At 42.9% G+C, this 12,945-nt stretch overlaps 5 protein-coding genes across 8 annotated transcripts in view; 2 read left to right on the top strand and 3 right to left on the bottom strand.

Moving 5' to 3' along the window:
- LOC108063063 (uncharacterized) overlaps nt 1-3,706 on the top strand; it is a 44,607-nt gene extending 40,901 nt beyond the window's left edge. For all 3 annotated transcript variants that reach the window (XM_017150001.3, XM_070214592.1, XM_070214591.1), the window contains 7 exons: nt 38-253; nt 307-640; nt 697-963; nt 1,025-1,208; nt 1,522-1,728; nt 1,791-1,992; nt 2,050-3,706. In XM_017150001.3, the coding sequence (XP_017005490.2) occupies nt 38-253; nt 307-640; nt 697-963; nt 1,025-1,208; nt 1,522-1,728; nt 1,791-1,992; nt 2,050-2,155 (1,516 nt within the window). In that variant the 3' untranslated portion in view covers nt 2,156-3,706. The remainder of the gene's footprint in view (nt 1-37; nt 254-306; nt 641-696; nt 964-1,024; nt 1,209-1,521; nt 1,729-1,790; nt 1,993-2,049) is intronic.
- On the bottom strand, nt 3,527-6,029 carry LOC108063064 (zinc finger protein 429). Of its 2 annotated transcripts, XM_017150005.3 has the most exons (5): nt 5,659-6,029; nt 5,078-5,603; nt 4,645-5,022; nt 4,427-4,589; nt 3,527-3,662 (listed from the first exon to the last, which is right to left on the bottom strand). In XM_017150005.3, the coding sequence occupies exons 1-4, from the start codon at nt 5,955-5,957 to the stop codon at nt 4,455-4,457; spliced, it is 1,338 nt and encodes a 445-aa protein (XP_017005494.3). In that variant the 5' UTR covers nt 5,958-6,029; the 3' UTR covers nt 3,527-3,662; nt 4,427-4,454. The 2 variants fall into 2 exon arrangements, with proteins under 2 accessions (XP_017005494.3, XP_070070694.1); XM_070214593.1 differs by lacking the exon at nt 3,527-3,662 and having other exon boundaries at nt 4,313-4,589.
- A 317-nt stretch (nt 6,030-6,346) lies between these two features.
- CSN3 (COP9 signalosome subunit 3) lies at nt 6,347-8,815 on the top strand. Its single transcript, XM_070215498.1, has 9 exons — nt 6,347-6,514; nt 6,624-6,872; nt 6,935-7,197; nt 7,255-7,449; nt 7,510-7,690; nt 8,017-8,144; nt 8,204-8,386; nt 8,449-8,516; nt 8,573-8,815. Exons 1-9 carry the CDS (start codon nt 6,460-6,462, stop codon nt 8,586-8,588), a joined length of 1,338 nt encoding a protein of 445 aa, XP_070071599.1. The 5' UTR covers nt 6,347-6,459; the 3' UTR covers nt 8,589-8,815.
- A 168-nt stretch (nt 8,816-8,983) lies between these two features.
- Nucleotides 8,984-10,325, bottom strand: LOC108063083 (uncharacterized). Its single transcript, XM_017150040.3, has one exon. It carries the CDS (start codon nt 9,527-9,529, stop codon nt 9,302-9,304), a length of 228 nt encoding a protein of 75 aa, XP_017005529.2. The 5' UTR covers nt 9,530-10,325; the 3' UTR covers nt 8,984-9,301.
- Nucleotides 10,326-11,201: 876 nt separating this feature from the next.
- Nucleotides 11,202-12,842, bottom strand: LOC108063058 (uncharacterized). The gene is made up of 2 exons (XM_017149992.3): nt 11,633-12,842; nt 11,202-11,572 (listed from the first exon to the last, which is right to left on the bottom strand). The coding sequence occupies exons 1-2, from the start codon at nt 12,027-12,029 to the stop codon at nt 11,202-11,204; spliced, it is 768 nt and encodes a 255-aa protein (XP_017005481.2). The 5' UTR covers nt 12,030-12,842.
- Nucleotides 12,843-12,945: the final 103 nt, after the last annotated feature.

A 12,945-nucleotide genomic window follows, 5' to 3' on the forward strand; every position in this document is an offset into this window, starting at 1 on the left:
AATAAATAAATAATTTTAATAATAATAAATAATTTAGTGCCAGCGAGACGAGCAGCTATAATACTTTGGGCCACTATGCTCAGAACTCCACCAATGTGATTGCCAGATTCTGCAGGGGCACTATACCAAGAACCTGCGATCGTTCCAATATCAACGAGACCTACGCCAGACCCTGTACGATCTCCGAAAGCTATGTCTCCAGCAGCGATGCCATCACTCTTGAGCTGCGCAACACGGAATCCACAGTTTTGAGGTGGGTTTTCCTTCGAAATATATAACTAAATCAATGTTAACCTTCCCCTTTAGACCCCTGGACTTCAAGCTGAAGTACGAATTCATAGACCTGCATCAGGATGGTTTGCCCTGGGGTGGCGGGGAACACGATTGCAACAGGAAGTTCCTAAGCAGCATGATGGATCGCAAGGATCCAGCTATATTCCGTAGTGTGCGGAATATCTTTCTATTCGGAAGGGGAGGCACCAGGAACCTGAAGTGCATCTACAAATTCGAGGCACAGCGAGGCGAGAGGGTCAGGATCAAGATGAGAAAAGTGACGACCACGAATAGGGCTTGCTATTCGCGAGTGGATGAGGATATCAATCGATCCTTTTGCTATGGGGATACCAATGTTAGAATTGAGGTAGTATAACCCACTTTAAGCCAAGTTCCCTTAATAATTTATAAATCTTAACTTAGATCTTTGAGCGACCCTATCACGATTCGATTCTACTGCATCGCGGCTGCATGTGCAACTCCTCCAACCAATCCCACCTCCCAGTGGAGTACACTTCCACCAGTCGCGATGTGGAGGTGCACTTCATTGCCCACAATATGACCACCTTGGATGATCCGGACACGGTTAATTTCGAGGGCATGTTTGAGTTCGTAAAGGCGCCAACTAGTTGCAAAGATGGTCGCAGGAAATTCGGACCCAGTGGCACTATAGACATGACCTTTGGCGATGTATGTGGCCTCTGTTAGCCTGAGGTTACATGAAATTATATCATACAATTATCTATTTCAGGTCGAGTGCCGCTCAAGACCCTGGCTGATTGAGCCTTCGAATGGCAACAAGTTCTTGTACGTCCGGCTGAAGGCTATATTCCTAAGCAAACACAATCCCACGAAGACCTTGAACACGACCTATGTTCAAACCGATACTTGGAGGTGTGAGACCAAGTCACGGGCTGTGCTGACCACTTCAGAGGGTGAGTTACTATTTTTTTTTATAATTTAATAGTATATATATATGAATCCTTTCTCATTCCTTGAAAAAGCCCAAATTAAATTATAAATCTAAATTTCAAATAATAAATAAAAATGTAACTAAAGCGACACCTTGAAAAAGCCCAAATTAAGCTCAAAATCTAAATTCTAATAATAAAATTAAAAATGTATCTAATTCAACACCTCAGACGAGCTGAAGGCCTTAGCTGCTAGAGCTCTTAATTCTTAGTTAGCTTATAGTTTTAACTTTAAGTTTGCTTTATATAAATAAATAAATAAATACTAATACCTTAGGTCTGACCATTGTGGCCTGTCCTCTGAGTCCCGACTCGAGTGCCTTCGAATTTGTGGAGATCTTCAGTTCCGGCTGGAATGAAAGGCCCAATTTTGCGCTAGTCAATCGATCCCGAGCCATCAGCGTGGAGTTCCTGCGTCCCGGCAATGGCGAGTACTCATTCAACTGGATGGAACTGATTCCCAGGCCCACGCTTAGCATGGCAGGTAATTTTAAAACGATCATCTTTAGATTTAAAATTAAATTTTAATGAAATCCTGTCCCTTAGACGACTGCCAGTTTAAATGCGCCGAGCTGGGGGCCTGTGTGAATGCCAGTGTCTGGTGCGATGGCGTAGTCCACTGCCCCTCCGGTGATGATGAGACCTTCCTGCAGTGCTCGGCCCTGATGAAGCTGCCCGCCGAGATCCTGGCCACCCTCTGCCTCATCTTTGTGCTCTCGTGTTGTGCTTTCGCTGCCTTTGCCTACAAGTAAGCGGGGTTATTTTATATTCCATAAATAATTCAATATTAATATAATTTACTTAGAAAAATCAAACGCAAGCTGCGCGGCTCCTCGGTGCTGCAGACGCGACTCAAATCGCTCAGCTCGATGGACACGGCCGTTTTGGATGAAAAGGAGGTGATTTGCTGACAAAGCGACAATTCTGTGCGTTACGTGGAGATCGACCGTGTGACCACGGTCTGATGCTCCAAGGCCAGTAACGTGCAGAATTGTGCCCCGGAACAGAAATCAGAACCAGAATCGCCACCACAGAATCAAGAAAGACAGAAACTGAAACTGAAACCACAAATACAACTGACGCGAATGCGAAACGCAACAATGAAACGATCAAAAGAAAAGGCAACTCTTTTTCGAAATCAAAACCAAAAAATTCAAATCAAAATCGTTCACCTGTTTTTTAAACTGCATTTATATGAGAGCGTATCCGCTACAGATCGCAGGAATTTGTTCGTTCTATTTGTATTATCGTCTATTTTATAGATCGCAATTTGTCTGTTTTTATTTTTTAGTGTCGCGCAATTTTATAAGCAATTTTCTAGGCCTAGGGTTTTTCGTATGTATTTTCGATATATGATTTCCCAACTCGACCCGCGGAACACAAACGCCCTACACACACTGTACATACTAACGATTGCGTAAGACACACGGAAGGACGAGGACCAGAATTCGGACAGATCTGACCAGTTAAAACTTCCACTAGGTTCGTGTCTTTGGTTCTTACTGAGTACTCATAGACCTATGTAGATACAACTGTTTCCTAATAGCCTTTAAGTGTATCGTACTATGCTAATCAAAGAACCGACTAAAAAAAGAGGTCAGATGGGTTAGTTTTTTCGGGGAATGTTTCAGAAACTCCCACAGCATTTATTATGCGGCGCACAAAAACGAAAGAAAAGAAAAGATGAATAGAAACCAAATAAAATAAATAGGAAGAAATCCAAAGGAGTAAGCGAATTAATCGACAATTCCAAGAGTAATAGATCGTAAGTGGAACATGTTATACATTTTAAGATTGATGGATGCATCGTAAACGTAATTTAGTCGCCAGAGGGACGCGGTGGTTAGTCGAATATGTCAATAAACAATAGAAGCTAGATGAATTCGTTAGTTGTTTAATAGACGTTGTAGTGATCATGGATAATATCAGCATAATCAAAGCTAAATCAAGCCAACAATTTAATCAAAGTACTCAAAAAACCAGTCGAATCGAAGTCGAATTCAGTCATTCAGTCAGCTCACGCCCATTGTTGTTAATGTTGTTTGTTGTTGTCTCCAAAGTGCACAGTTCGCTTCATGCCACATCATCTAGCGCCTGCTCCCTCACCACCAAACCAAATCAATTCCAAATCAAATCAATTTAAAACCAAATCTTTGCATGGTAATCCTCGTATGTTGGCTCTGGGCTCAATGGCAGCTGACTTAATCGAATCCTTTTCTATTTTGTATTCTCTCTTTGAACATCCCTTTTGTGTCGAAGAAAAAAGCCGTCGTTGAGACCAAGATCTAAGGCAGATCGGGGATCGTCTGGCCAAAAACGGAGGGAGCAGGGATCAGGGACTCCGAAAACAAGACAACACAGCAGAGTGTGAATCAGTCGAAATGATATTTTTGTTGATGCTCTTCTTCCTTTTAAGAACTGTAAATAAAACAAATAGAAGCTGTATGATATTAACAATTTTACATTGAGCGTTTTATTTTCCATTATGATGTACCACTCAGTTGCACTCTCAAATAGTGAACATGTTTTGATATTCGAATCAAACTCAGACAATAAATGTTAAAATCCATTATTTTCGAAACTCGGTGGTAACTTATTTCCATTACTATAGCGAATCTCCGACTGCTGATTACATTCAAGCGTAAATAATTATACAAAAACCAAACGTAAAGCTCAACTACTAAACTAATTAAATCAAATTAAATATTAAAAACTTAACGAGTTATTAGCGAAACTGCCCAAAATGAATAAAAATGAAAATTGAAAACATTTCTGTCGTAACCTAGATTAAAAAGCGCTGATCTTGAAACCGAACTGAAACCGGATGATTGTCGCCAGCAGAGTAGATTTTTAAATTTTAAATTAGTTTAAAGAAAAACGTAACTGATAATTAAAAGCGGAACACGGTAAACCAGCATGACTAAATAATTCGAATGTTGCAAAAAAAAATCATATCAGATTCTAAAATGATATTAAAATTAAATGGAAAAACTGAACAACTTAATAAACAAGCATTTAAATCCCCAAAACAAACTGCATGAGAACATTATTTTATACAAAACAAACTCTTTACAGCGCATTGGACATGCCGACATTTAACAAGTTGTATTGTAAATAAATACGTAGGAATATAAAATAAATATACACAAAATAAACAAGTAAAAATCAAAGGAATTACCAACCAATCGAATAATTTAAAGTTCTATAATATTAATCCTTCAAATACGTGGGGAATTGAGTGTCCTCGGAAGGTGGGGCTGGTATGGTCACGCCACCTGTATCCACAGCAGGTTCATGGGGCAATGAATCCACGCTCTCCAGCGGCATAAAACAGTCAGCTGATATCTGGGAAAAAATTCAAGTTGATTCAAAAATTACCTGAGATACTAGTATAACTCACCTCGCCATTCTTGTCGCCCAGCTTGCGAGGATACTTAAAGCCAGCGGCACGCGAGGCATCCATGGAATCCTCACAATTCGTGATCAAACCCTGCCGATGATCCTGCTTGTGGGCCTGCAGCCGTTCGGCATTTATAGAGGTGAAGCTGCAAAGATCACAGCACAAGTCGCGATAGGCTTCGGCATGATTGAGGCGCATGTGACGCTTGAGGGCATTGGCCTGGATGCAGTAGTACTCGCATTGGCTGCACTTCAGGCTGCTGGTGTCCTGGCTGTCGTGGCGCTGGCGATGTTTGTGCAGGACACTTGGATCGCGGGTGGAGAACTTGCACTCGCCGCACTTCAGAGGCTTTTCGCCGGTGTGCTGACGCATGTGGATCTGGGGGAGACAATTATTAGTTATATTATTTAGACTAAATCTAGCAAAAACCTACTATCAAGCTGGCCTTTCTTGCCGTCTTCTTCCCACAAACATTGCAGATAAATGGCTTGATTTTGTTGTGCACCGATTTGACATGCTTGGAAAGCGTTTTGCCATTGACGAACTTGCGATTGCAGATCTCGCAGGTCTTCTCCGCATAGTATTTGTTCTTCTTGGAGGCGGGAGGCGGAGCTGGAGGCTGTGTGGCCACATCCCCAGATTGCTCTTTGAGTTTCCGCCTCCGTTGAACGGCGGCCAACGAGCGAAGCACCCGGGGTCGCCACTTCTTGTGGACCTGCATGTGTCGCCAGACGAGTGCGGAAATGGGTGACTTGTAGTTGCAGTCGAAGGCGGGACACTCCAGCAGATCCACATCCACCTGGTGGGCCTTCCACAGGTGAGCCGAGCAACGCCTCCAGTTGGGCAGCTCCAGGCCACATTCGCAGCAGGAGAAGCTGCCGCCCTTGTGGCAGCTGGAGTGGAGCTCCATTTTGTTAGAATCCTGGAACTTAAAAGGACATTCCCGGCTGAAGGAGCACCTGCAAAAAATGATTATTTGTTAATAGTTTAACTTGATTTTTTGGATATACCTACGGCTCTTGCATGTTGGCCCTTAGAACCAGTCGAAAGTCCTTGAAGGGCATGGGCAGCAGTTCACTTGGCGTTGGTTTTGAGTCCTCCAATTGCAGCTCCAAGCTCTGTTTATCCTGGCAAATCCTGCCGACTGGAGTTTGTTGTTTAATTGAAGTCTTTGCCGTTTTGTTTTTGCCATTGGGCGCCGGAATCGGCTCGTAGCCGTGGAAATACACCAAATGCCCGCGGAGATCCTCCTGCAGATCATATTGGCGGAGGCACAGGCTGCACACATAAACAATACGCGGGGAAATATCCATTTTACATTTAATTCGCTAATTTTAAGGGACACAAAACATCACTTGTTGTTATCGGTAAGCACTAGAGATGACAGCTTTTCTGCACCGACTATCGAAATTTGAATTCGTGACTATTTTGATCTACTCCGATCTTTTTCTCCTACTTGATTACATCTTTTTTAAATTCCTTTTTTTGTAACAATAAAATTTACAGATTTACAATTTATTTAAATACAAAAGCAACAGGTTGCATAACTTTTTAAATCACGCGCCCTATATAACATTGTAACTGTTGAGTAACAGAGCTGTTACACTTATAGATGGCGTGTTTGTCTACCCTGTTAATAGTCCAGTGTTGAAAAACAGTGGTTTTCCGTGAAATCAGGATATCGATGGTATCGATGAGAAATCGTTTTTTGTTCCAGCTCTACTTCATCGGCAGTCAATTTTGTTATTTCGCGAAATTAATTTTTCGCATTTTCGCAACTTAATAGGCCAAAAAGTAGTCTCGGAGTTACCTAAAATGGGCAGCGCGCTGGAAAACTACGTGAATCAGGTGCGCACGCTGAGCGCATCCGGTAAGTTGGCCAACCGGCTTCCAGCGAGCACTTAAAAACCGGGGACTCGCCGTCGGCGCCGCCTTTGTTTTGATATTAAATGCGAATTTCGTCTATTTTCGGATTCCAGGAAGCTTTCGGGAGCTGGCCGAGGAGCTGCCGGAGTCGCTGTCGCTGCTGGCCCGCAACTGGAGCATCCTGGACAACGTGCTGGAGACCCTGGACATGCAGCAGCACTCGCTGGGCGTGCTCTATGTGCTCCTCGCGAAGCTGCACAGTGCGTCCACCGCGAATCCGGAGCCGGTGCAGCTCATCCAGCTGATGCGGGACTTTGTGCAGCGCAACACGCCGGAGCAACTGCGCTTTGCCGTTTGCGCCTGTGGGTTACAGTCCTTCTAGCTCATAGTTATCCTTAAAATTATTCTAATAATTCTTATTTAGTCTACGAAACATGCCATCTGTTCACCGAGTTCGTGGTCCAAAAGAACCTCAGCATTCTGGGCATACGCATCCTGTCGCGCGCCATCGACCAGATCCGCCAACTGGACACCCAGCTAACGCCCATCCACGCCGATCTCTGCCTGCTCAGCCTAAAGGCGAAAAACTTCAGCGTGGTGCTGCCCTATCTGGAGGCAGACATCACGGACATCTCCACCGTGGCCGCCGAGTGCAAGACGCAGCAGCAGCAGCAGTCCCAGCACACGGTAGTTGGGTTAGAAATCCTCTTGAGGATAAGAAGATCTAATAGTTCCCCCTTCTAGGATGCCAACAACGATGCCAAGTACTTCCTGCTGTACTTCTACTACGGCGGCATGATCTACACGGCGGTCAAGAACTATGAGCGCGCCCTGTACTTCTTCGAGGTCTGCATCACCACGCCGGCCATGGCCATGTCGCACATCATGCTGGAGGCATACAAAAAGTTTCTCATGGTTTCACTCATCGTCGAGGGCAAGGTGACAAGACAAGATTCCATCCATATATCAGTTTCTTAATCTTATGATCTGTAATTGCAGATAGCGTATATACCAAAAAACACACAGGTCATTGGCCGCTTCATGAAGCCGATGGCCAATCACTACCACGACCTGGTCAATGTGTACGCGAATTCGTCCAGCGAAGAGCTGCGGATCATCATACTCAAGTACAGTGAAGCATTTACGCGTGATAACAATATGGGACTGGCCAAGCAGGCAAGTATTTTGAGAATCTTAAATGATTTAAATAAAAAATTGTTTGATAACTCTTATTCTGAAAGATCAAAGAAAAGCCAACAAAGAACCACACAAAAACAAAATTATAAATATAACGCATATATAGACTTTTTCAAGGTGGATCAATGTCATAAACCATACTTTTAATACCTTGTCGTTTCAAATAAAGAGAATATTTAAATTGATGCGGAAGTTAATACGGCTAAAATGAAATAATTTCCGGTTTCTCTGAAAAATTTTATGTTTTACTAAATACTATCATACATTTTTGTTTATTTAATTTTAAAATATTTTTTACTTTCTAGGTAGCCACCTCCTTGTACAAGCGGAACATCCAGCGATTAACGAAAACCTTCTTGACCCTTTCCCTGAGCGATGTGGCCAGTCGTGTCCAGCTGTCCAGCGCAGTCGAAGCAGAGCGTTACATCCTCAACATGGTAAAATATTCTCTCAAATTTATCTTATTTCACTCTAATTAATTATTGTCCAACTGCAGATAAAATCGGGTGAAATATATGCCAGCATCAATCAAAAGGACGGCATGGTGTTGTTCAAAGACGATCCAGAGAAATACAACTCACCGGACATGTTCCTCAACGTGCAAAACAACATAACCCATGTGCTGGATCAAGTTAGGCAGATCAACAAAATGGAGGAGGAGATTATATTAAACCCCATGGTAGGTTTTTGCTACCAAAGTATATTTCAGTTCTTATTTATTACAAATAATTATTTATGTAGTATGTGAAAAAGGCCCTTGGCAGCCAGGATGATGACCTAACGTCGCAGCATCCAAAGACTTTCTCGGGGTGAGTTATTGAAATTATTCGCAAACTAAGAATAACTAATAATTGATTCTTTACAGCGATCCCACAGATTGATGATAACACTGCCGCAGATCCACCAGCAGCGTGCTGCTATCATTTCAACGCTCATCCAATCCCCCAACACCGTTTAACACACATCTTGTCGCAGCTGCGTGGCCCAGGGCCCGAAGGCTGAGGACTCCTGCAGTCCGAACTCATCCAGCTACCACAACAACAAACTGCGCTCTAATTGCAAATTTATAGATGAACATGCTATTTTAAATAAACTATGTATAAATCTATGACTAAGTCAGGGGTTTCTTATCACGTTTCTGATTGACTCACAAATTATACGTCTCGATACTGCAACGATAAGGCTGTTGTGCCTTTTCTACGCATTGATCAGGCGACATTTACTGGTTAAGTGCTTTGTACTTGCCCCCAATCTACCTTAATTGCCGTTGTTCAGCTATCGTTCAAGTTACTTTATTTACAATATCAATGTACATGTAACCTAACCTTAGGGCAAAAACGAACGAACGAATTAATTGACTAGAGGACCAGCGCGTTAAATGTAGTTAATTTCTACTCGTAAGCCTAGTTTCGTGTATTTAGGTCTAATTGCTTTTACGTTTATATATCATCATAACAGGCGTCTAGATTTTGTGGGTGGTTTGCAGCTGCCTTTTCCTCGTTCCTCGTGCTTCGTGCTCCAATCGCCCGAACTAAAACCGGAGCTCCGACATCGGACTGAGATTCTCGCGCCAGCTGCGCTGCTCGCCATCATTCTAACCGGTTTTCATGGCGTCTAGCTCCATGATGGAGGTCTTCAGCGGCTGTGCGGCTGCGGAGAACGGAACCGAAGATATCTCGCCGCTGGAACTGCGATACAACAGCTTGTGGACCACATTGACCAGTATGAAGCACAATATCAGCACTAGCAGCGACATAAAGACGTAGGCCAAGACCAGCGGTGCGTCCGAAATGGGATCCAGCATGATGATCGCTATTTGCATACACAAATATATATTTCAAAATTTGTTACTTCTGACTTTGTACTCCTTGTGCGTTCCCGTAAAGAAATGTGGATGGGTGTGTGTTGTAGTCCAAAACCGACAGACAGCTCAGGTTCAGGTAAAGAGACGGGTAGTCGCAATGCGTATGTTAATTAGCCACCCGAGCATATATAGCATGTATATGATATTCTGGAACTGTGACCGCGTCGGCGTTTCGTTCGTGTACGTCGCTTGACACCTGCCCGAGAACTGAAACGAGCCGAGAGCGTTAAATGAATGGAACTTTGCTTCGCATTACGTATACGCTTCGTTGCCAGACTGTTGTCGCTGTGTGGATGTGGGGACTACTTGTTGTGCGTCCAGTTTTTTGTTTTTATTTTTTTTAATTTATTTTTTGATAAGCTTTCTTGTGCAACAGAATCTGTGAGTTGGGCCGAGGCTAGAAAAGTTTTCCAGTTTGGAGTTCCAATCGATCGGGCGACCGATTTTCACGTCTGGCCACTTTTCGAGAACGAGCTATATTTATAACTCATGGAGGAATTCCAGCCGCATTCATATTCGCCTTGCAATCAAATCAACTCAACAACGCTGCCTTCTTAATTGGCCGCGTCAATAAAGAATGAAATGGCGTCAAGCGAATTGCTTGGGGTCTCTCGTGGCGACGAGATCTGGTTGGGGGGCTAGTGATTTCGGCAATTAGGCACGATAGCCCCAGGCTAACGGCCCGGTCTGGAGAGCCTTTTATCTATTGATAACGAATACCACAGTCAGAATGATAAGCCCCAAAAAACACGGGCCGCACAAATTAAGATTGCGGGACAGGGGCGTAGCTATAAATAGTTTTCATTCCAGAAATTTCCAAAAATATAGTGTTCCTATAGCTAAAGATCATTAACTCCTTCAAGATTTTCCTACAAAAGTAAACAAAAAATTTAAAAATCATCTTCAATGGTTATTGCTAAAAATGTTAAAATCGAATAAAATGTTTTTGAAAATAGCTTTAAAAATCTGCAAAAGTCAAAGTTTGATTAAAACCAGACTTTTAAATACCTAAATATATTTAAAAATTTTAAACTTTAGAAAAAAAAATTCATCTGGAAATTAAAAAAAAAGAATTTTAATTTAACGTGACTAAATTGTTCCACTTTTTCAACAAAATAACTAATCAGCTGTGGACTTCTGATTTGTGCCGGCTATGGAGACGTTGAGAAAATCTGTCAGAAATGCCAATTATTTGTTATGCCATTAAATGCGTAATATGTGGTTTATTTATTTACAAAACATTTTTAGATTATACTGTTAGGGTTAAGCAAAGCCAACGATTAAGAACAACTAATGAGAACATTAAGCTAGTAATTATAAATTTCTGGAAACTAATTTTAAACAAATAAAATTGGGAAACTATTTCCAACTTCTTTAAAAACAGAAATAACTATTGTTCTAGAGGGGGGACACCTACGCCACTGCTCCACTGACTTTCACCTTTGTTGTCACGCGATTTCCATAAACTGGCGTGAGCTCAGCGCCCGACCCACTGACCAGCCCGTCGACCCTGGAACCTCCACCCCATTGATCTTTGTATACAATTTAATAAAACGAGTTATACCGCATTAAAGCAGTCGGTTTTTAGAGGGCCTATCACCCCCCACCAACATCCAATAACCACACCCTTTTAATCCGGCAGCCGGGAGTTTCGTCGCGAGCCAGCAGGTCGGCAGGCGGCCGAGGTGTCCGTGCACTGGGCCTCCTGGTTATCCCTGGCCTCCTGGATCACATCGTCGAGGGTCAATTGCGTTCGGCTATCCAGCCGGGGTTCCGGCCGCCTTTGGTTGCACTTGAGCATGACTTTGAGGCGCGGTATCTTGGAGAGATGGTCAAAGAACCGGACGATGTGCACGGAACCCGAAGGACGGGGTTCTACGGCGGCACACGTTGGACCATCCCGGCAGTTGCACAAGAAACTGATGGCCTTGCGGCTGGAACTCACATCGAACTCGGCGCTGACCAGGTAGCAAGGTTCCAGGGACAAAACTATTCGCAGGACTACAGAGAGAGAGGGAACCCAGGAGGAAGACTGACTGACTCACTGGCGCACTAGCTTACCCGAAGAAGACTCCAAGATCTGAGACCGATTCTGTATCCAAACGGAGCGCAAGCTGGGCTGATTGGAGCGCGGATTCCGCAGCGAGCCATCCAGGTATTCCCGCATGGTCATCGCATGATGAGAATGGCGCAATCCCAGTATCTGTTGGCGGGAAGTTCCGGGCAAGGCGGCCAGCGGGAGGTTGTCGTACACCGATACATATATCTTGTGGCTTATGTAGACCACCACAAAGCACAGGATGACGATGAGCAGTCCGATCAGCAAATAGGTAAAGAGTGTGGGTATAAAGAAGATGGCGTCCAGAAACATGGGGCTCACTGACAGGATACGCAAATCTACAGAGAGGGTTTCGGGAATCCATGGGAGTAGCTTCGGTTTGCTTGATTTTTGCAACATCTATGTAAATGTATTTATTTCTTAGTTTCTTTTTGTGTTTTTTTTGTTCATTTTTTTCTTGTTGGTTTTCTTGTCAGTTTTTATAGATTTCTGCCTTGTTTTTTTTTTGTTTTTACATACGATTTTACATTGATAATATTAGGCTTTTAATTTAATTGTATTCCACTCGATCTCCATATCTCTATAACCACTGCCTGCATTTCGGTCTAAAGTTAATTTTTTTTAGCATGCCCTCCTCTTCTTCTTTCGTTTCTAACCCGCCGGCGGGTTCCATCTACGCCCAAATGGGCGTGGCCTGCACACGGCACAGACCCCATACAAATTTCCTAGGCTCAACCTTTTTGCATTTTGCTCAATTACTAACAGTGTGTGTCATAGCTCAAAAATCAATGCAGATTTCGTTTCGCTATATACTTCTGGGTATTCTGTAAAAGTGTCAAAACTTAAGCTTTTTTTATCTCCGCGTTAGCGCATTTCAAAATCGCTCTTTTGAGTTATGACTTTCTTCAAGTAAATTTGCGATCTGTGTGGCAAATGAGTGTGTGTGTGTGTGTGTGTGATGTAGCAACAGCTAAAGATAATGATCTATCGAGCAGATATAAGCTTTACAAATATATACACACAAATTGGTTTTGTTGGCTGTTTTCTTTCTGAGTGTTGTAAATGCAACTTCTCGTTTGGGTAATATTCATTAGTTCACAGAGATACACACGCACACTCACCCAGCACACACGCACACACCCAAACTCTGCGTTTCCAAATAGATTTTAAATTCTTGTAAAGTTATCTTCTCATTAGCTGGCAGTCGTTGAAAATGCCAAGTACATCAGTTTCAAAACTTTAGAGGTATTCCATGAATATTGCACTGTGATCAAATTTTATCTTAACGAAATTGAATCCCAAAATTAGAAAATTT

This window comes from Drosophila takahashii, chromosome 3L, assembly GCF_030179915.1.
Source record: "Drosophila takahashii strain IR98-3 E-12201 chromosome 3L, DtakHiC1v2, whole genome shotgun sequence".
Classification (NCBI taxonomy): domain Eukaryota; kingdom Metazoa; phylum Arthropoda; class Insecta; order Diptera; family Drosophilidae; genus Drosophila; species Drosophila takahashii.